We start from the raw sequence: 23,832 nt of genomic DNA, 5'->3' as shown, positions 1-23,832 counted from the left end.
GCGGGCCCCGGGGCCGGTAGGTGGCATCGCAGCCCGGCCCTGGAGCGCGCTGTGTGCGGTGTCCCCGTCCTGCCGGCGCTGGCCGCAGCACCTGCCCCGCTGACCCCGCCACCTCGCGGGTGCGGCTGTCAGAGGAGCTGCCAGGCTCTCGGAAGGTCCGGGTTGTTTCCAGCGGGCTCTGTGCCCTGGCCCTGCCGCTCTCAACTGGGGAGCTGTGCATCCAGCTCTCGCCATTCCTGTCTGAACAAGTGAACAGTTTGTGGGGAAGTGAAGTGAGGAAAATCTCTCCAGAGTGAATGCTGACATTTTGTACTGGTGTGCTTTAAACGCATTTTCCTTCATCCTGGCTGGGTTGTGATGTAGGGAAGAGAGGCCTTTTTTTTTTATTTCTTTTTTTGGTCTTCTTTCCCTGAACTCGCAGGTTTCACTGCTGAAAAGGTTCCAAACTCATAAATCACTCTACTTAAACTAATTTTTTTTCTTTTCTCTCTTTCTCTTAGTTTCTAGTGATTCAGTAAGGAAGTAGAGGTTCGGATGTTAATTTATTTGGGTTTTTTCCCCACCCTCTTCACCATTTCCTACATTCTTGTTGTTTCTTTGACATTGAATTTATATTTTTTTAAAAAGAATACCTGTGTTTCCACAGTTAAAGATTATAGGACAGGTGGACTCAGGGCAGACTTGTAACATCAAGTAAAATTTCTGCAATGTAAATGACTTCTACATTAAAGTCCTGCCTGTGTTGAAGTTTAAAACTGTGTTATAATCCCAAACTCAGGGTCGTTGATTTAAGTACATCAAATTTTCCCTTGTTTCCTCACAATTTCTTTATCTCTCAAATGGAAAACAGTATTTCCAGCTCATAAGTACAATTAGTTATATGTTATATAGGAGTTAATGTCCTAGTCAAGTGGAATAGCACTTTATGAAGAGGTTCTCATCTCATATTGTGGTAGATGAATAAATTAGGGTTAAACTGTTTCATAGAAAAGTACACAAACAAGCAAAAAACTCAAAGTAATTATTTCAAAATGTTACTAGTTGCTGAACAAGTCTTTTATGTTCCTTTATCTTGTTTTTTGTATGCCATGGTTCATGTTTCTAGCATATAAAATGCTTTTTTTTTCTTTTCTGTTTTTAACATAAACCCAAGAAAGCACTTCTGTGTACTCTGGATCAGTAGATGGCAGCTTGTATTTAATGAAGAGCCAAAAGGAGAAACTGAGGATGACGATGCCAATGACCCTTTCATTTTGTTACATGGCATTACTCTGGATGAGAGAACCAATTACATTGTCTGAGCTCTTAAGGTATGAATAGTTTCTAGTGAAGAATTGTTGCTTTTATAAATATTAATAATTTTTTTAAAAGTAGATCTCTACTATTGCCCTCTTATGAATTTGCTCAGTAATAGTGAGATGTTATTATATTTAGTTGTCTTGTCTTTCCTTGTCATAACCGTTTGTGCAGCTGCTGTTGGAGGACATTCTCTGTTGATTACAATGATTTCAAAGACCTGTAAGGAAGAAAGTTTGGAAGTTAGAGAAGCTTTTTATCCTTCTTCAAAAATTCTTAAGACTTGCTGGAGGTGTGTGTGGCCACACTTCTGTGATATTTGCTGTTGTCAGCATGTCAGAATTAAATGAGTAAACATTCTCCAGGACTTACATCAGTGTCATCATGCAAACAGTACCAACAGTATACAGTATACAGATCTGAAATGCAGCAAAGTAACTTCATGCAGTGGAGTTATTAATTGAAATTAATATAGAAAGATAATTTTGTCTTCATATCTTTGTATCTGTAATTATTAGAGTTCAGAATAATACCTTTTAATATGGTAGAAATAAATTGTTCTAATAATAGGGTTTGATGCTAAATGGAGACTGTCAGGCTACTGCTGACAACGCAGTTCCCTTCTCTCCCCTACAAAAAGACAATGAACACTTTCTTTATTTACTTCAGGAGTGAAAAATAACTCATCAACTCTTTTTGTTGGCAATAAGTATTTTTAATCGGGCCCAAATAAGTTCAGAAGTTCCTGTATTTTCCTTGGAAGACCTTTTGTGTTCTGATACTCTTTTTTTAACAACTGTTGAAATACTGGTTATTTCTAAACAGATGGTGAAAAACATTACTTGGTCAAAATTTAAGGAATAGGAATACTCAAGTAAATACATTGGCAAATCAGATTGAAAACTCAGACAAAATAAGGGAAAAATGATTAAAAATTCAGTGCTTTCGTTTTTATTTTTCAAATATATAATCTGTGAGTTAAAAGGCAAGGCAGTGGGTACATTGTCCCTCACCTGTGGTGATTCTAACTGGTGTAGCTGCTGAAAATGTGATGAATGCAAGGGGGTTTTCCCCCAGAGCCTGATGTTCCATCGTGGCCTCTCTCCCCTGGTGGGCCAAGTTCCACCTGCACTTTTCTAGCTTTGTACAAGCTTTCCAAGAGGGATGGGGATTCAAGGACACTTTTTTTGCAAATACTTTCAAAATGGGGAAGTTTTTATGTCTATGCTTTTATCTAGTTACTGCTAGATAATCAATTGCTGTGCAAAACAATTTAACCCTTTGATTTTATTTTAGGGCTAGCTGTTGCCTTCATTGATCAGAATAGCACAAACCATTGCATATTTGCATAACTGGACATTCTGTTGTATAAAAGATGCTTGTAAAATTTTCAATAAACTGCCATAATATTCAGAATTCAAACTAGTACCCTATGATACAAAAGTATTTATTGAGTAGATTAAGAAATAGTAGAATTCAAAAGTCGTGCTCAATAACAAGAATTTTACTGGCTACGTTCTTCCTTAGGAAATTCTGTACGAGTCAGAACTACTGTAAGACGTTCTGTATTTTTATGAATGATCAGCAAACAAGTAATGTAAAACCTGTGTGATAATGTTTGAATGTGAGAAAAATCCAGGTAGTAAATTACAATTTCTGGGACAGAGCACCTGGTTCACACTAGAGAATTATTAGTTACCCCATCATGTTTGGAGAGAAAAAATAATAATTAAATACATATTCTTTGGTTATTGTATCTTGGAAACGGTCTCTGGAAGCATTGTTGACTCATACCACGCAAAGACATCTTCACATATTTCTGTCTTAGTACAGTGGTGTGGTTGGAAGAAAACCCAACCAAACAACAACTGTTGAAGTCAGCTGTCAAGAGGGAAGATAGATTGCTTTGTTTGCATATGAATGGTAAATTATTGTGTTTGGCACTTTAAAAATTGGAGACAGCAGAAAAGATCCTGGAAAATTATTCAGAACTTGGAGATTATCCTTTGGACTAATATTCTTAAGGGATGAGCACACTTGAAAGGATTTAGAGAAAACATGAAAGCAGTAAAAAGGTTGGAAAAAGATTTTAAAAATCAAGCAGCAAATACAGCACAGAAAGGCATAATCTGAAAGTAATAATTGGACATTGAAATAAGATTATTTGAATGAGAAGATGTAATTTAATTAGATGCAATTTATGTGTGTAAGACTGTATAAATCATAATGATTCAGTAACTTTAAATGCACTGAACATATGAACTGGATTAAGTACAGAAAGTGAAGTTTAAAAGAATGTTATTTGTATTGCAAAGTTTTACCATGATACGATAGTTATATAAGACCGTAATTACGTTATCATGCTTCCCTCCCTACCCTTAAGGTCTTTGCCTTTCAACAAGTTTGATGAAGAAGTAGAAAGAATTTTAAATTGCATGAACTACCATAAAATACTTGTTTTCTGACTTCTGAATATTTAAGTTTAAAAAATCAGACAATGTTCACATTTTTGCATGCATTAAGATACAAAATAACGACAGACTGGAGATGAAAACTATGCAGAGAAAGCATTAGGTATTCAGCATTACCTTTTAAGTCTTTGTAGGCAAATTATTTTATTTAAACCAGCTGAATTAGAGTTCTGTTTAAAGTTCTGCCTTGTTTTTTCCTCAGTTTGGTTTTCTCTGTACCCTGAAGTCAGCTGACTACCACTCCTCCCTTGTGATACATGCTTAGGCACTATGGTCAGGCAATCTGCCAGCTTTTAAAGGATTTACAACACCAAAAATACACTCCTCCTTGCTACTTGACACACTTAATAGAAAAACACTACAATTACCTCCTCTGACAGGAACATTTTGGTTTAAAAATAACACTTTCAACAATGTTCTGCCCAAGTCTATACTACACATTAAATCCTTTTCCATTGTGAATAGTCTTATACTATTCCATATGATGTATATTATTAATCTAAATAATAAAATAGTTTTGAAAAAAGTTTCAAGATGCTAAACTTTTGAGATTCTGAGAAATAATGCCTTTCAAATGAGGTTATACCTAGTTGTGCTGGCAAGACTAAACTTATAATCAGTTTGTGGCATTACTGTGGCTTTAGTGGATGCATCACTTCCTTGTAGCATGCTGAGGACCTAGGATTTTTTTCATACTTGGGCCTTATTAATGTATATTGCTGCTATAATTAAAAGAACATGGACTGTGTACTGTATCCGCCAGTCAAGTTTTCAAGCACCTCCCTGATAGAACATATTTCTGCAGGTGTTTTGACCATCTGTCTGTAAGATGAAAGGTTTGGAGGAACAGCAGACAAAAGACACTGTTCTGGAGTGCTATTCCAAATCCGGACTTCAGAATTAAGTGTTAAAACTTGAATCATCCGCACATTCTATTCGTAACAGGGTATTTGTGCTGTATTTTTAGAGTGTAAAAATAACTTCTAACCTGAAAGAAAGAAGCATTCTTTTTTTTCTGGAGACAATAATTTTAAGCTAGAAAAGAGATAATTTTTAAAACAGTTTTAGTGCTTTGACTTGGTACAGCCAAATTAGTGAAAACTTTTTTTTTAAGTGATGTTTTGGTGGACACTGCTTGTCTCTTGCAGTGTAAGGATGTGGTTCCAGCATCAGTTTAAGCTGCTGCAAGTTTTTGTTACTGTGATCTTGAGTAAGCATTTCTGTTCTTTCTCTTGCTGTGAGTACTAGCATTCATCTGGTTTATTAGTTGAAAGTAGATCTATAGAAGATAAATATTTTAGAAGTTTCACTGCACATTTTAGTGCATGTTAATGTGCTTTGCTGCCATCTCTTTCTGCCTTGTGCTGATAGTAATTTTCCTGCAGTGATTTGAGTCTGTTGGAGTGGAACCCTGAAGAGACCTAGTTCCCAGTCTCATCCTCTGAGAAGTCACACAGGTGCTTTTGTCAGCAGGGAGGAGTGTGGGGCAGGGGACTGAAGGAGGGTGGGATTTCCCATTTCAGAGGCAGCAAGCTGTGAGGGTGGTTTGGCTGCATCACCACTACACCACACCCAAAGCAATGCCCTGATTCTGTCCTCTTCCAGCTGCTGCTGTGCTGGCTCAGGCGTTTGCTGCTCTGGGTGTCTTGGTTCCAGGCCTTCATATCTGACAGTTCGTGGTGTGATTGTGCCTTAACTTGTGTCAGCCAAAGCTTATCATCAGCTGAGCCAGTAATGCATCACTCTTGCTGAAAGGGGAAGGTCCTGCTTTCCTTTTTTTCTCTTCTTCTGCCAGTGTGTTACATGGTGAAAGAAACTTTGCTGGCACTGTGGCAACAGGTGGTTTGCTGCTTCTGTTGTGACTTACATTTGGGGAAGAGATGAGCAACAGCAGCTCACGGCTGGATCACAAGGAGGGAGGTCCTCCTAGTTGTGTTGAGCTTTTAGTGTGGCTTAATCAGCTTTGTGAAACCATGCCTCAAACTGATGTTCCTCAGTTTAGTGGATGACTAAAATGAGCTGAGGAGCTGATGGGCCAGCTGCTCAGCAGGGTGGTGAGGACCAGCAATGGGGGCTGGGTTTGGAGAACAACCTCACAGGAGCCCAGTGCACATCTCCCCTCAGGGTGGGGAAATGCTGTTTCTGCTGGTTGAGGAAAGCTACTGAAATTTCACTAGCAAAATGATCATTACACAATTTGATTAGAAAGGACTGTGCACCACCTGTTATTTCTTCACTTAAGAGACTAATAAGCAGAGCTTTGGAATAAAGGCTGTTGGGCAATATGATTTTTCATATTGCTGTTGTTTTTGGGAATCATTATAAATTATTCCAACTGAGACAGTTTTGATCATGAAATGAACTTTTTATTTTAATCCTAGGTTTAACTCATTTTTTCAAGTAAACTGAAAATTCAGATAAGACTACTTAAACAAAAGTGTAACTGTAAATTTTGCAGTAACTAGCCTTTAAACAGAATTTTAACTTCAACTTCACGTCAACTTCAGTAGATACATACTACATAACATGGAACAAATAGTGATGGGGGCACAGAACTGGGAGATAGCAGGTGGACTTGTGGATTGCTGTAGGCTCAGAGGGGACATAAAATGTTTGTAGACCAAGAAGTTACTTAATCTGTGTAGCAAGATCAGAGAGTCCTGTGCAGGTAACACTCATCAGCAGGGGAGAAAATTGTTTTCAGTCCTGATATTAGTTAATGAACAGTCTTCTCTGTTTGTAATGTCAACTTATTCAGGTTTAATGTACTCTTTTAACAAAATTGGTTTGGAGAAGAGGAGACGGGAAGGCATTTCTAGCTTAGACCTGTGGGAGACTACCAGTGTACCTTAGTGTAGAATGAGTGCATTGCCTTGTGAGGATCTGTGCTTGTTCAGTGCTTGTGTGGCCTGTTGTGGGTGCCTGTTAAGATGCAGCAGTTTGGTGTAGTGGTGGCTTTTTATTGGTATCTGTTGTTAAGTCTCATCTTCTATTTATTTATGTATGTGTCTGTGTCTGTGTGTATTCATGAAAAATACCAATACTGTCAACACTTATCAAAACCAGTTTTTAACAACAAAGATGTATTATTTGTGTGCAAATCAAAATTAAACTATTTTTATTTATTAGTATACAAAACAATTTCTATTCATACCTCAGTAATACTTTTTTTGAAAAGTATCATCATAGAAATGTAATTCATGTGGCTTTAGTTATGTATCCACTGATTGTTCTGTGATTTTCTTCCCTATCATGTTACCTGATTCAAACTCTTCAAGCAGAAAGTCTGTGTTTTAAAAGTAAAACTTGCTTACAGCTTTAGAATTTTGGGGGAAAAAATCTATACCATTCAAAGGAGGTTTAAAGTAGTTCAAGAAATACAGTAGTTGAAGAGTGTGCAGAACAAACTCCATGTAAACTTGTTGATTGTATGCTTACTGCCATAATGTTATCATTTGTCAGTCACATCTGAGCTTGAACTTAAAAGCCTGTTGAATGATTGAACTGTTTTTTGTTCTGTGGAGGATTTTGGATGTATAACTATAGGTTGAATTGTTTAGATAGCATAATGCTGATGTTGTTTTGAATCAGAAGTTGATTTTTATATTACTTTTATAATAAACATATGAATTTGTAATCTTGTATATTATTTTGATTTGGTCTTGATTTTTTTTTTAATGCAGGTATGTTGTTGAAGGGCATATTCCATATTTGAATGTTTTTCAGCATTTTCCAGAGAAGATGAAGTTGTGTGGACTTGATCTTAAGATCTTTTGTGTAGAGGTAATTTTTTTCTTAAAGGAAAAATTTTTAAAAAACCCAAGAAAAGCCAAGTTATTTTGTGGTATTTTATTATTTTGGCCACTGTACTAATAAGTTGATTAAATCTATTGTTATGTAATAGGAGTCATGTTTCACAGTATTGAAGCCTGGCAGAAACTAGTGCACTCTGTGAGTTGGAGTGCTTTAATCTTTAAGCAGTCTTATTAAACTGATTACCTAAGTTAGAATGAAATCAATAAGTACTTGTGGAGAAAAGGGTATTCAGAACTGCTCTCAAAACACGCAGAAATAGGAATTAGCTTCAAGTCTAAGGGCAATATATTATCCCTTCTGGTGCTTATTTGAAATAGCTCTTGAATTTGGTTGTAATTCCATATTCTTTTAATAAAAGATGTTTTAGATGCTATCTCTTTTTCTGTTCCTTGCTGTACGGATTAAAATATATCAAACCTAAAATCTACATAAAGGGATACAGCTCTTCTAGGAACTGAATAGTAATGGACAGTCTTGAGTGAAATTTAGATTTCTCTTATTTAAGATTCTTATGTATTGTGGTAACAATTGCCTGATGACATTTCTGTTGCAGATAAAAATTTATTACAGATTTTTGAAATGTGCAGATAAAATCTTTGCTTTTAAGAGCAAGAAAGCACTAATTCTGCCAAGCCCTCACTGATGATGTTGCAGTAACTTTACCATTCTCCAATATGTAGCTTATATTCAGCAGGTCATGAGTTGTGCCTTCAGAAGTTTTAGCATTTATATTATTTTTGGTTTTAAATTACTGCTTTCCTGTCTGGATAAATGAGAATTATGACCTCAACTTCTAAAAATCAGGAGATAAATTTAATATAAAACCTCTTGATTTCTTTGTCTTAGCTATTTCCTTAACAGAAAAGATGTTAGCTTGTTGCATGAGTATAAGCTTGGTTTTAAGTCTTCGTCCTTTGCCTCTGTCTTCTGGATGAGTTTTTGTTTTATGAATTGCAACTGTAAATCTTGTACCATACCTCAAAGTGGGAGAACTGGTTTACAGAGAGGAGGTGACAGTTTCCTTTGGAGGATCCTACTGTTTCCTTTTGGGATAGGGCTGCTCCTTTCACTTCCAAAGCATAAGTAGATACGCACACTAATCAAGTAATCTCTTTACTGTGTTTTCACTGAGATATATAGGTACAGTTCTGTAAGCTTACTGTACCATTTGTTCTCCAGCCACTCCAGTATTATTGTGGCTTCTTCTTTTTAGAAATATCTGCTCCTTGCTTTACCTTCAGTGTTACTTTCGTAAGGCATCCTCAGTTTTACTTAGTTTTAATGTTTTTTACTACATCATGAGGCTTGCAAAATCCTTACTAGTCTTTCCAGCATCTCATGTTTCTCGCTGCAGAGCTGAGATTACCAATGTCTTACTTTGTCTGGTTTTGGCATCTGGGTTTTGAGAAATTCGAGAGATGAGGTTATTGTCTTGGAGCAGGAAATGAGATTGTATAATACTCAATTCTGAAAATATAGCTTACATTCTTTTCTGCTTTGTGCTCTGTATAGAATATTTTGTAAATATTTAAAAACAATAAAAACTTAAAACCCTTTATGATATTATGGCTCTATAACCAGACGTGTAAGTTGCTCTAATGCCATTATTTGTTGAGCTTCAAGTCTGGTGAATATAAGCTGCAAACATGTTCCAAAATATTGACAACTTACAGAACTGTTCCGCATGATTCCTTTTTTATTTTGCACAGATTTTTAATGCATTTTATTGTGTCCTATGCAGCCCAAATTTGAATCAAGAAGTAATTATGTTACTGTAACTTGAAGGATTTGAAATCATACTAAATATCACTTTATCAGTTAAGTGCAGATGAAGCCTAACTTGATGAGGTTCATCTTTTATATAAATATTCTCAGTGGTTTAAGGCCTTTTTTTACTAACAATTTCTCACATACCCAAAATATGCTGAATTTGTACAAGGTTGAAGTTGTTACAGGTGTTAGAAAAGTCAATGCAACATTATTACGAGGTGAGTCATGTCTACTTTCTGTGTAGTGGCATGTGTATGTATACATGCACAAGGGTTTTTTTATGACTTGTCGTTTAGTAGTAATTTTCCATATGCAAAGAATGGGACTGGTTTCAGGCTTCTCAGCTGTGATAAGTTTCTGTGCTGTGTAATTTAGGGATGGAGTCTGTATCACTGACAGTTTTTCACTGTGTTGCATACTATTTAGCAATTAGAGGTGATTGCAGTGTCTGCTATCCCTGGAGAGGCTGGAAGAGCTGGAGGTTTTATCACTGAGAAGGGAAGGCTGGGGGGAGGATTTCAGTAATGTTTGTAAATGTCTGTCAGGAAAGAGTGAGGATGGTGTCAGGCTTTCTTCTTGGTGAAGAAAGGAAGGACAGGTGACAGCTGAAACACAGGGCACAAAATGAAAACCAGGAAATTCCACTTAAATATAAAACCTTTTTCACTGTGTAAGGGTGATTGAGTGCTGGAACAGGCAGTCCTGGGTCACCGTGGAGTCCCTGTCTTCAGAGGTACAGAAAACCTGATGGGAGAGTCCTGAGCAGCTTGCTGTAGTTGATGCTGCTTCAGCAGAGGTGTTGGACTCCATGGATAATCTCCAGAGGTCCCCTCCAACCTCAGGTGTGCCTTGTATTCAGTATAGGTGGCAGACAGGCCTTTCATACTTTGGTAGTGGAACAGCTAACGAGAAGGGCATGATTCTTCATTCTGCTGAAACTGAACTTTATTTCAAATACCTGCCACAAAGGTTGCATCTGAATGCTTCTGTCCAGAGGTCTGGGAGCTCTGGGCATGACTGTCTCATAAAAAAGAAAAAAGGAGCCTCCAGCTTTCTTCTATCAACTTTAATCATGATGTGTAAATGTTAGTCAAGTGTCAGGGCCTAGCTGGAGATAAGTGCTACTCAAAAGTGTTTTATGAAGGATAAAACTGTGTTATAGAAGATCTTTAAGAAAAATGAGTTGTTTATCTTCCATATTTATGTATTTATCTTTCCATTGCTCCAAGTCAGTTTTCTAAGCTTTTACTTAATTAGTCATCTTATTTATCCCTTCCTCTATTAAATCATGTGTGTATTAGAAATTAGCCGTTGGAAAAGAGGTTTTGGCTAAGTGTACAATGACAGGGTTAACAGGGCAAACAGCAGCAGCATCTAGATGCTCCTGTTTTGTTCAGAACTTCTAACTTCCCAGTACAAGGGAGGAAAAGCAAAACTTCCTTCTTCTAAAACAAGAATTCCATTTGATTAAAATATTTTTGTATGTATGAAAAAAGAATAAGATATGTAAGTTTTTGGTTTTGTTCTCTACAGGAGGTCAAAGGTTTTTTCCTTGTATTTGTAAATTAACTGCAGTAAATCTCTGCTCATCCTAAGGCTTGTGCCAGTAGCCAGTACATCTTTGATAAGTTCAGTCATCTTTTCTCCTTTAGGTCGAAGTCACCTTTGTTTCCTTTTTAATGCACATAGGATATCTAGGATTTTAGGATATTTGTTTCTTTTAAAACCCATTAGTATTAAAATGTATTTGTAAATTATGAGTAGTATATATAAAGTTCACTGGATAATTTGTTTTCAGCTTATATTATTTTATTGATATTATCTGTTTTCCAGCTACACACAAATTCCCTCTTTTATTTCTGCATGAAGTAGGGATACATCTTTAAGGTACACATTCTTTATTTTCCTTTTACGGATTTATCTTTATCCTTATACAAAATTGATTAAAGCATCCCTTTTGTCTTGAACTATCAACAACTTGTCTTTGCCACAGGTCCATCTTGCAATGCATTCTAGACTTGGGACTGTATACCCAATTATCTTTCAAGTATTACTTTGCTTGTGCCTAAAAGTTGGTTGTGCTTTGCTGCCTCAAATTTACTTTTAGATTTCATAACTTTTTGTAAAACACAGTTTTTCTGCATATTTTACCTTCAATGCATTGTAGGTGGATTTTTTTTAATGCCCAAAAGTAATACTTGGTTTTGATTCTCACATTCTTCACACACACACAAATTTAAATGTATTTGTATATATAGGTAAGCAGGTCGCTCCCATGGATGTTGGGCAACGTGATTTACTAAAGTACTGAAGATAACAACCACGTCATTTTGGAGTATGTGCTGTGTGCAACAGGATAGGTGTAGTCTCATAAGCATCTTTTAGATCCTGTTGTGCTAAAAAGCTTTGGAGATGGTTGTCTCTCGATGCACAAATATCTGGATTTGGCAAGGAGCGCAATGTGTGACCTCAGAGAAGTTCCCTTCTCTCAATCTCTTCCCCAAATTTAAAAGAAAACTTTAGGAAGAAATGACTTAAGAATCTTCTTTTTTCCCCAGGGATGGGGAGGGCCTGGAGAAGGTTGAGCTTGGTGGGTTAGTTGAATTCTTTTCAGACCTGTCTACCAACTTGTCCTGAAGACAAAAGGAATGGGTATTTACTGAATTATCCTTCCTCCCTCTTCTTCTGCCTTGGCGAGTAGTCATGGATCGGCTTCTCTATAAGCCTTTCTCCAGTCCCCCTTCCCATTCCTTTACTCTTAGGTGGAAGTATCTGCACAATTCTAAATCTACATATTTTACAAGACTACTGAATGTTTTAGTGTTGATGGTGGTGTTGATACACCTTGCTGCCTAAGAATCTGTGTTGTAAATATACTTTTTTGGTTTGTAATTCAATTCCATCCTCTCTTTTTTCATGGTTTTTGTTTTTTTTTTTTTGTTTTTTATAATTCAGAGTATTACTGCCTATAACAAGGAATGTACTTAAAAAGATTTGACCTTGCCAACATGATAAAATTGCCATCTATACTACTTTTTTGATTGTCTTAGTATAGCTTTTTGTTTCTTTTTTTCTTTTTATACATCCAATTTCCAACTTAGATTAACAGAAGCACTCTTTAGTTTGAATTCTGCTAGTTCACCTGTTTCCATCCCTGGATGTCTTGATTCTTAAATGACTTCTACTCATTTAAATGACTTATAGTTAACTCCTCAGAATTTTCCATAATACAGAAATGCTTTCCAAACTTCCAGCTGAGAATGGTGTTAGCACTCTTCCTTATCTTTGCCTGTGGAATTTCTTGAATGCATCCTGGTAAAGGAGCAAAAATACCCTCTGCTAGTCATAAATCACTGTTGTGGACAGTGAGAGAGGAATCATGAAACTCAAAATCACATGTCATGATTTTTTCCCTTTTATCCTACCTAATTGAAAAGCTTCTTGTTCTTACCTTCTTGCTAATCCCTTGTTTCTTTCAGGTTTAATGGCTTATCATTCTATATTAAAATCATGTTTCTTTCTCTCTGTGTTGGATTAGGGGAGTAGCTCTGGGCAGCTCAGTTGTGTTCAGTTAAATAAGGACTTTTAATTAATGCTCCATTATGAACTGATGTTGGCTTTGATGGAAAATTGAAGAGTTTGAAAACGAATGTTTGCTGGTCTATAATTCATCCAAGACTTTCTTTTCCCTAAAGGTGAAGTAGATGCTATAATGTGTTTATAAAGTAGCCTGGAAATCTTCAGCTCTTTAGAGAATATGCCACTTGAGCATGGAGTGTTTTGTTCTGTATGATGCTTTGACTTTATTGTATTTGTGTTGGAGTAGTGCATACCTTGCACTTATGTATTCACACACACACCCTCCCTAGCTTGGATTAGTGAATTTTTTTCCTCTTTTATTTAGGAATGAAAGGTTTCCTTGAAAATTTGAGAGATGATCATTCTTCTCTATTCTGCCTTAAAACTTTCCAACTCTTGTTCTTTTGCAGTATTTTATAGTTTGTATTTTCTTTTTGTCCTTCCATTTTTTAAAATGTTGCTCAGTTTTATTCTTGGCAGCACTTTGGTATCCATATTTCTCTAGCACTGATCCTTCTGTCACTCATCTTCCTGCGTCAGCTTCAATCTCACTACTGCTGAGGATATGAGAGGTCTGATTTCTGACATAAGTTTGCCAGGCTGCTCCTCTGCTGTCAAATCAAGCATGCTTCTGTTTTAGCACTTTTGTTCTTCATGCTTCGCTTTCTTGCAGAGCAGCTCTTGAATTTTGATTAAATTATGAGTTACTTTCTTCCAGTGAGACTTAATGGTAGTTTTGATTTGGTTCCCCTTTAACTTTCCCATGAAAAAGGTTTTTCAGATCAGCCTCTTGTGGGAGCTGGAGATTCAGTCCAGTCTCTCCTCTCCTCTCCTGACCTTACAAAGGTTGCTTGACTGACAGGATATTTTTAGCTTCTGTTTTTCCCATTGTCATAGTATTAATTTGTTCAGGATCCATGCCAAGCTAATCATTCTACAGTTCCTGAATCTCCCCTTTTACATTTTTTTAAATACTGCATATTAAAGTGGAACATCCTTTGATGTTTAGAATTTCTTGAGATTATTTAAAAAACAACATTTGTGTTTCAGAGAACACCTCAGTTATTTCCTTGAAGCTTCTTGTGTGTAAATTACCTGGGCTTCTCCTTTGTAAAATACTCCATTTTATCAGATAGTGGTTTACTTTTTTGCAGACATAATTTTTCTCTTCCTTACATGTGATTTTAATGCAATGAATTCCTATTCTTTTTCCAGTTATAGCACAGTCTTGCTTTTCTTCCTATTTTATGACTTACCTATTTACCTGTGGCACTGAAATTCGAGATTTTTGAGTTGTTCAGGTTTTTAAGTTTCCCTGCTGCTTATGGCTTAGCCACGTTTACCTTGTGTTTCATTGCAGAATATCTGTAGTTTCTTTTCTTCGAATTTTTTATCTAGGAGATTGTCTATGAGCATTGCAGTCAAATGCCCCTCCATGCTTCAAAAGGGGGATTTTTTTTTTGGTGGTTTTCCCTTTATCCAATTATCCCACAATAAAAAGAAGAAAATATGATGGGTCTGTCTGGGAGTGTATTTGGAGAGGTCTACTTGAGAGCAAGTTTTAAACTTGAGACTTGTGTCCTTGTGCAGTACTACCCAGTGTGGACTTGTCATCCACATTATAAATTACATGTAATGTTAATCTTACGTTACAATATGATTAAGTGTTCCAGAGTTTTACTCTTGCAGATAGATGGGTTAAAGATATGGAACCTCACATTTATGTCCTTTTTCTCATTCTTTTCATTACAGGCAATATTACAATCAGAATATGGTTGTTAATAGTTGTACCATATAAATCTGGAGTCCTGTGCCTTGTGACCATCCCAACCACTCAGTAGCTCAGTAAAACTGCTTTGAATTACATGGGGATATGCCACAAAAATGTATGTGAATCAATTCGGCTTTGTTCAAGCATAGTAAAAGCCATTTTGTTTTGTAAATTTAGCTGAAAAGTTGAAGTAATTTAAGACGCCTCCTGATTTTGATTTCCCTGTGAATGTTGGGGGCAGAAGAACTGTCAGGTAGCCTGGAGGAAAACATAAAAATTGAGGGTTTCTCATGGATTAAGGAAAGACAATTGCTCTGTGCTTTTACAGTTACCTGCCGTATACAGCCAAAAGTAGGAACTGGTTAGTCCTTACCTTTCAAGCACAATGGCTCAATTCTAGAAATAATTTAGCATTCAATCCCCAGTAATTTCTAATAATCTCAACCAGTTTGTTACGAAGTGTGAGGGGGTGAGTGTAAAATATGCTGCTAGGATTGGCTGAATAAAATGTCTTCTGATCAGAAGTAGCATCAGTATTATAGGTTTATTGAAAACTAATTCTCAAATTAATGTATCTAATAACACAAGGAAACTATCACTCCTGTATCTAAGTGCATTGCTTGATTTTTTCCACACTGGAAAGACTTGTTTGCTTTTTGGTTTAGATACTTTGAGCTGCTTTTGTTTTATTTCCTGCAGTCAGAAGCATATCACAGATATTTTACTGTGTTTGAAGTGTACAAATTTAGATAGGATCTTCCCTGGGAAGCTTTGAAGAGTAGCTACTCTCTCACTTACTGAGAGTATTTTCATTAGATCACTTAAATGTAGATAGCAAGGAAGTATAGATAGAGATTAGCAGAGGAACTGTTACTGGAGTATTGATACTTCTCTCTTGCCTACACTGAGCTCTTCTGGAGATCTGTGCAAGCTTTCAAAGGTTGTAAGCTGTTTTCACTCATGCTGGTAATTCTTCCCACCTTACACTGATAATAAAGCCTAAGGACTTTTTAATCATTCTTTTCAATACTGAAAGAATTAATATCTTCTCACATAATAAAAGATCACTGGAGACTGTCATTGCACCGCAGGGAAGAACAAGTTCTGTCCTTGGACCATGAAGTGCTCAGGGAAAAGCAGAGTGTCTCTGGGGATGGTCTTGCTTAGAAGTGTCAGTAGAGTGTTCTGCTCATAGCTCATGGCATAAATTCATATGGAACTGTAATATTTACCACTGAAGATCCTTGGAAATCTCACAATGACTGTTTTTAGCATTGCTGAAGATATAGGTACTTGTCTTGCTCTTCAGGCCGATGTCTCTCTTGGGTTTTCTGGTGTAATTCCATGATTTGTACCCTAAATTGGATGCAGTGTGGGTGAGTGCTTTCATACAGCAAATGATAGTGCATTCTTTGTGAATGTTTTATATCAAAGATGCTATCTATGGTACTGTAATGTCATCAACTTAAAAGCAGAAGGATTAGAATTTGCCTCGTTACAGAGTTTTAGTATGTGAATAGAAGTTTATAAACTTGACAGTATTTCTTAAGTGCTGGTGTTTCTTTAGTTGTGGGTGTGGAGTTAGTCTCCTAATTACAGTACTCTTCTAGGAGGGACAGGTGAAGTGAATCACTGTTCTAAGCTTTATGTTTCTTGTCCCACTGTCTAAGGAGGAGTGAAATTCTCTGTATACTTTTGTATTGTGAATATTGCGTGAGGTCATTGTGCTGAAATTGTTATTGTGGAAATGATTTATGCTGTTTGGTGACTGTTCTAGTGTTGCTAATTTGGTGGATGACAACAATGCTGTGCTAATAACATATTAAATAATTTTCTAGTCTGGAGGTGGATTTTCAATAAAATGGTCTGCTGACCTTTCTCGATGAATAAACCATGTAGGAAAAAGTAAAATGCATATCACTGATACATGGAAAGATTACTTACACTTGCAGAAGGAATTTTTAAAGAAGAATGATAATTTTTTTAAAAAAATTCAGTGTAAACAGAAGTTTACCTGCAAGTTTCTTAGTTTTCATCATTCTATTCAGTCTTTGTTTTTTTTCACTTTTCCTCTTTTTTTTCCACCTTAATAAAATTCTGAATCTTGTGTGAGCAGTCTGGAATAAGTCAAACATTCCCCTTTTTGCATCTACTGACATATATAATCTTGGAGCTTCATAGTTATGAGAATGCAGATGGAGAAATACTGCTTGAAATTTCTCAAACTTCCTTCTTGTCCAACAGCTGACATGAATATCTTTATTCTAGGTGGAAAAATAGTATTAAGTAAAGAAAAATTGATTTGTAGTATTCTCTGAAAGCTGGTGTTATCAATGCTCTTGTGTTCATGTACCAGCCTTAGTTTAAATACCTGTGTGATCTTAATTATACAGGTTTTTGTAATCCTTTTATGATGCAGTATTCAAACATGCAGTTGTGTTAGCCCAGCTACATTAGAGTTACTTTCTAATAACTCTTGACATCTAACAAAGAATGGAGATTAAAAAAATTGTTCATTTATAAATCTGTAATGTACTGTATCTTAAATACTATATGGAGTTTTGATTGGGTGTTTTGCTTTTCTTACTCTTCCTTTTGCTGCAGAAGAACTGAGAAGTACAGAGAGTCACAACAAGGATTATCAAATGTAGGGACAATTTTCCTACAAGAAACAATATCTACTTATCTTTCATCCTAAAAAAGAGATGACTAAGAGGAAGATGTGATAGTTTGTAGAGCATGTTCAGGAGGCAATTGTTCAATGTCTCTTCCAATTCAAGGTCTGGGAGATGTCAGCAGAAGTTGCTGGTTTGCAGGTTCAGACTCAAACAGCAGGAGATGTGGCTTCGTACATTTTGTGGGTAACTGGTGAAACTCCTTGCCTTAAAGGTTGCTCTGGATGTTAAAAGGGCCAGATGCTGACTGCATAAATGCCATGGAGGAATAGAGATCTGGAACAAAAGAATAGAGAGATCTCACTGCTGAGTCAGCCACAAATGGTGTGAATTTGGACAGATGTTTGGTAGTGTTGTGGCTTGCTTGGTTCATAAATTCCTCCCTGTGCATTTTGCTTGCTCGCTTCTGGGTGCAAGGCTAAATAGATTATTTTGATTGATGTGGTACAGTCACTTTTTTTTTTTTGTTCTTGTTCTGGGGTTTCAGTCAGGCTTTCAGTTTGTGGGTCTTGTGTTTTGAAGAGACTTTTTAAAAGATCGTAAAACTTCATTTTTCATTAACTAGTTATCTTAGAACAACTCTTAAAGTCATCGTTCAAGCCTTTAAGTTAGGTGAACTAAATACGGTGTTATAAAGTTTCAAATTTGGAGATCTCAGGGTGTTTCTTATTCAGCTTGAAAAATGTTAAGGAATGAATAAATGGTAAAAGTATACAAAATCATTGCATAAAAGGAGTATGTCTAGCCTACACCAAAGAATTCAAAGCAATAAATATTGCCCATTTCTCTTAGGCAAAACTTTGCTATTTGAAAAAAGACTTTTCATGCTTGTATTTTTCTAGTGACCTTTTGGTTTGTTTTGATGAAGGAACTATAAAGGAATTGCTTGTTTAATAACTCACAATGTAAAATTCCTTACTGTTGAATAGTAGTGATGATCCCAATGCCAGAAGGAAGCAGGAACACTTACAAGAAGCCTAGCCTAGAAATGTAGCAAGAGAAACATGAAAAGCCATGTAAGAATAAATAAATTCTAGGTCATGGGGCTGCCATCCTGGGGTGAAAGGGACTGCAGCTTAAGGAGTTTTGCACTTCACCCTTAATATTTCTAAACAGTGTTGAGTTCTGTGCAGTCCTCTTTTGGCCCTAAAAGCAAGTACACGTCTTGATTTGTAAGCAGATTAAGATAATATTCTACCTTCTTTTCATTGCCTTGAATAGCGATAAAAGTTTACAGTTGAGTATATGAAATTTAGAAGTTACTGAAGAGAACGTGCCTTTAGCTGAGACTCTGTAAGTGCACTAGGGTGTAGTCATTACAATTGCATCTCATTGTTTCTAAAGCAAGATAGCGTCTTAGTTCAACATGCAGGAAGTAGTGAGCTGCTCTGAATCTTTTCCCTTTCCTCATTTAATATGCAGTTCAAACCTGCATTAGTACAAGCCATGTGAAACCAGCTCAGTTGCAGAATATTTGGTTCTTTGTCCTGTTCTGATGCTGGTCATTCCCTCTGGTGACACAGTGGCTGCTCCGCTGGGTTGGGCTCTCAGGGATGGTGCTGTGCTGTTCTGTCCTAAGGTGGAAAACTGGGACAAAGACACCTGCCTGAGGGACTGGGGTGGGTTTGTGCCACAGTCATGAAGAAACCTGAAGGTTTTTAAAATGCTGTAAAATGGTGCCTGTATTTAATTTTTTTTCCGCATTGGCTTTTTGAAAGGATTTTGTATCCCTTAATAATCTCCTACTGGCTAAAGCACGTGTCTTCAAGTCATCCCACGGCTCTTAGGAAACTGCTGACATATGGGTTGTCTAACACTCTAGGTTTTGGTGGATTGCACATACATATTTTAGTTTGGGTCTGATTCAAACAGTCATTTTTGACTGAGTCTGTTAGTGAACTCATAAATGTAGGTCAAAGTATTTGCTGTTTTCTCCTGGAGAGTTTGGACAGGAATGACAGCAGCTTTCTGGTTCCCTGGAAAGTGTATCCACCAGACTGGCTTTTAGACATGTTTCTCTGTTTACTGAAGTCTTCCTCTCAAAATATGCCAAGTCTTATTTGTAGGAGCCTCTTTTCCTGACTAAAATTTGAATGACCTTAATTGCCATATGATTTTTTTAATTTCTGTTTTTCAGTGGTAACTATTTAAAAAATTCAAATTAAGATCGAAGCCAGTCATGCTTGTTTATTAAAAAAAAACTTTTAAGAGGGATGAAATTCTATCTATACAAATTCTGCTAATCAGCTATGCTGCACTAACTTTGCCAAACAAGCAGGGATTCCTGCTTTGGTCTGCTGGTGTTCTGAGATACCTTGTAGTCTTAAGTTTTGTAGGAGTGGGTATGTATCTATCAGTGGGACTTTTTTTCTCTGCCTAACTGTATTTTTTGTGCATTCTAGCAGGTGCATGCAGTACTTGTTCAGGATAGAAAGTAGTGCAGAATGAAAAGAAGCAAGGGTGAGGCTTTTATTTGGAAGAAAAAAAAGCTGAGGAGGAAGTTCACTGCTGAAAGGGTTATTGTAATCAAGTTTATCATGAGAGCTTGCTGTTGTGTAACAGAAACTCTAGCTTGTTCATACCTGTCTTCAAGCATTACTTAATGAAGAAAGAAAACAAACCTACCAAAGTATTTATGAAATTCAATAAAATTTGTTCCCAAACTCTTAAATTTCAATACATTATGACAGTTCAACTCCTTTTTGGAATCCTCTATGTATTTTTAGAAAGACTATATTGTTTTAGAAAAGTGATATTTGGCAGAGTTTGCTTGTGAGCATGAACAAGCTAATGCTCAAGCACGTGTCTCTCGTGGTTTAATAATATTGAAACTCATTTATTCAAAAACCACTTTAACTGGGAATCATGTAATGAAAAATATGTCTTCTTCTGAAAGTAGCCCATTAAAAAGTCTGTTAGGCAGCCAAATTTTTTTTCTCAGTAAAGGCATACATCTGCATTGGACATTCAGATGTCCAATTTTTTCTCTTTGTACGTAGGTTGCTTGCCATCTTGAATTCTTCAATAAAGACTGCCTGTATCAGTTTAATGCAGTCTAATACCCTAGCACCTAATTTTTTTCTCTCAAAAAGGCATAAGCTTTGTTTATTGAGTCATTTTCTAAAATTAATCTTTATGCTGTATAAAGAGCCTTCTCACTTGCTCTACAGCAATGATCAGGAGTAATTTGAGATTTTAGGATGTAGTAGTTGTTGCAGCTGAAGCAGTCATTAAAAGGAGAGAGAAAGTGAGAGCCTGCCAGTGTGACTTCTGTGATTTTCAGATGGTATGCTGACTTCTTTTTTCTTCCCTTCTGCCCATTTGTTACCAGATAGATAACTTGGGCAACTTGTCTGCCCGTCTTCAGGTGGACAAGTTGATTTCCTTTTATTCCTTCTACTTGATGGCAGGCTTGTAAAGGAGCAACTTTACATGTGTGCTTGGTCTCCTTGTTTTCTCTAATGGAAGAAGTTTCACAAGATTCATATTTCTTTGCAGTTACCTAAATGGACTTATAGCACCTGTTTTCTTCTTGTCTTTTGGTTCCCTCTCGCTGTTACATCAGCATCTGTATGTGATTCATGGATATCAGAGTTTGGAGGGATCTATCCACTCATTTAGTCCCTGTAAAGATGAGTGCACTGAGTCAGACACGGGGCTCATGGGGTCAGTTCTGTTGTGGATGTGACCAAGGAAAGGAGGCAGGAGCAGAGTGCAGGGGTTCTCCCCCATACACTTTCACATTCAGCAGCAAATCACAGGCTCAGGGTGTTTCTATACAGCAGTGGTGACAATGCCATGGAATCACAAGATGGTTTGGGTTGGAAGACACCTTTAATGAGTCTTTTCTGTATATCTTTTGCTCTGGCAATGAAGGCTTTCCTGAAAAGACTACACAGAATCTAACCATGTAACAGAGTTGACTACTTAAGTTTTTTAGGTTTTTTCCAGCTAGGTTAAATGGCAAAGTTTCAGTACTTTCTATTTTGTAAAAGTTTGTATTCATCATAATACACAGTGTTGGAGTACCTTTAATTTGTGTTTGATGGCTATTACATTAGTTTGTGGCTGTTCCTGAGAGGTTGATAGAGGTCAGATGTGATGGTGGTTGTGCCTGAGAGGTAGGCAGAGATCAGGCAAGGGGGAAAACCAATGTTGTTTAAAAGTAAATTGGCAGTATTTGTACATGTAGGTTTATATGGGAGGTAGACATATTAGTAGTACTGTAAGAATACACAAAAAACATGAAAAAAATCATTAGTTGACCATATTAATGATCTAGTATGTAGTAATTGGTACAGAAGGTAATTTCATTCCGTTTTAAATACTAATTTGGGTGTAAATTTCATAGTTAATACAGTTATTGTCTCTGCTGTCAATTCTTTTATGCAATCTGCATGCAGTGCGGCTGGTGTCATCCCACATCAGGCTCATGCTGCAGATGACCAGATATATCTGAACCAGTTGAGCAGCAGAAGCAAAGTAAGGTGAGCCAGGTGCCATAGGGAACTTGACTGCTCTGCTCACTGTTGGTACCTAATTTTACCTTATGTAAATGTAAAGCTAGCTTAGGTTCCTGGGAATGCGTATTTCAATCCAGACAGCATTCAAAGATCTTTACACACACTAGGGCAGCCATTTGGTTTATTATTTTTACGATAAATTGCTTTTATTTTATGGGTGTGCCCTGCTTTGAACCAAAGGTTTGAACCAAAATTCTGGATTGTTTTGCAAAAACCCCTTCTTCAATCCTCATAACTTGTTGTTTTCCAAACCTAGAAGTTAAATGGCTTTCTTAATCCTTTCCCTAATAAGTTTAGTACACTCTTTTTCAAACTCAGTCTAAGTTGAGTCTGTCATCTTAAAAGTGATGAAGCTTGCTGAGTTTTGGATTATTGCCAGTACATCCAACTCTAAACATTAAAAGATTCCCTGAGATTTACAAGAAGCTGATAATGAAAAAAAGAGTCAGACCTTATTAGGTTCCAGTATTAAATGGTCATTAAATAGATCCCTTGGGGAAAATGTCCATTGTGGAATATAAGCAGCACAGAGTAGGTAGAACTTCAGAGAATCTGCAGGCATGGGGAAAAAAGGGGTCCCAGAATGGAAAGGTACAGGTAGAAGGATGATGAGGAAGGGAATAGTGCCGCAAAAAAAATACTGAACAGGAAAGAAGGATGGAAGGGAAAAATAGAAAATGAAGAGTTTAGAATAAGTGTATAATTACTTTTTTTCAGAAATGATAGAACATTGTCATTATAACATAAGCTGAATAGTGAATATTGTGAATATGTAAGTAATGGGATATTGTCCTGAAACAGGAGAAGGAAATAGCTTATACAGTTATCAAAGAAGAGGGTCAGTCAGACTGCATTTAAAACAAGAAGCTATGGAGTCTGCAAATTGTTCTAGAAAGCCAGCCAGTGCATACTGTTTTCTACTTGTTGATCAGCAACATTCTGATATTGTCCAAACAAGTGGGAGAGGCTGCAATCTTGGCTTACTCAAAACAATTACCTGTAACTGTGATCTGATTATGATGCTCATAATTTGGCTCCTCTGCTCCTGAAAACCAGTTTGTTGTTTTCTAATACAGGTGAAAAATGCCATGTAACTTTGAAAGATAATGACAACTTATTTAAATAGTTTAATGAATAATTATCATTAGGAAAATCTCCTTATAGACACTTCTACTCACTCAACAGTGTGTATTTTGTTCTCCTGAGCTCAGGGGGCAGGGGAAGGTACTCTCAGGTGGTACTGATCCTCTGTACTGCATTCTGGAGAAGATCTGTAGTAAGCTTATTTGTCACATGTGAGAATAAGATACAAAGGTTTTAAAAACAAAGCTTAAGAAAAGGTCTTGGCAACCTCTGTGCCCCATCTGGACAAGTTGCAGACTCTGTCAGCGTTGTTGATTAGTCTTGAAGGAATCCCAGCCCAGCTTGTGAAACACCTGAAAAGGATAGCAGGTGGCATAGCTTTGAAAGGGTTTTCTGTCAGTCTTCCTGGAATTATTAGGTGCCCTTAAGGGTTTGTAACTTGAGTTTTATATGTGGTTTTTATGTGTTTCCCAGGTTCCCAAAACAAGGTGAGAGCTCAGTAACTTCACGTGGTGATGGACAGGGGAGTTGTGCTAATGTATAGCCAAGAAATATGTCTTGAATTTTTTAATTTATGATTGGATAAGTGAAAGTTATACTTGGAGAGTGTGTGGCATATGATCTAACACTGTCTTCTATTGTCCAAGTACTCCTCCCTTGGGGTTTAATCATGGGTTGCTAGAGGCAGAGTTTTTTTAACTGAAGGAGGGATGCCCTGGCTCTGGGTCTTGCTTTCCTAGTGGATTTGCTGGTTGACTTCTAGTGCAACTTGTTTTATCAGGTTCTTTTTTTTTTTTTTTTTTTTTTTTTTTGTTAGATATATATTGCTAGGTAGAAGGTGGTAACTT

General features: G+C 36.8%; 1 protein-coding gene across 2 annotated transcripts in view; it reads left to right on the top strand.

The window, feature by feature from the left end:
• The window catches only part of TAF1B (TATA-box binding protein associated factor, RNA polymerase I subunit B), a 46,104-nt gene that overhangs the window by 6,875 nt on the left and 15,397 nt on the right, over positions 1–23,832 (top strand). For both annotated transcript variants that reach the window (XM_066314813.1, XM_066314812.1), the window contains exons 7-8: positions 1,154–1,310; positions 7,451–7,550. In XM_066314813.1, the coding sequence (XP_066170910.1) occupies positions 1,154–1,310; positions 7,451–7,550 (257 nt within the window). The remainder of the gene's footprint in view (positions 1–1,153; positions 1,311–7,450; positions 7,551–23,832) is intronic.

Source organism: Sylvia atricapilla, chromosome 3 (genome assembly GCF_009819655.1).
Source record: "Sylvia atricapilla isolate bSylAtr1 chromosome 3, bSylAtr1.pri, whole genome shotgun sequence".
NCBI lineage: Eukaryota > Metazoa > Chordata > Aves > Passeriformes > Sylviidae > Sylvia > Sylvia atricapilla.
Note: the sequence above shows the minus strand (reverse complement) of the source record. Positions and strands in the feature narration are given on the sequence as shown.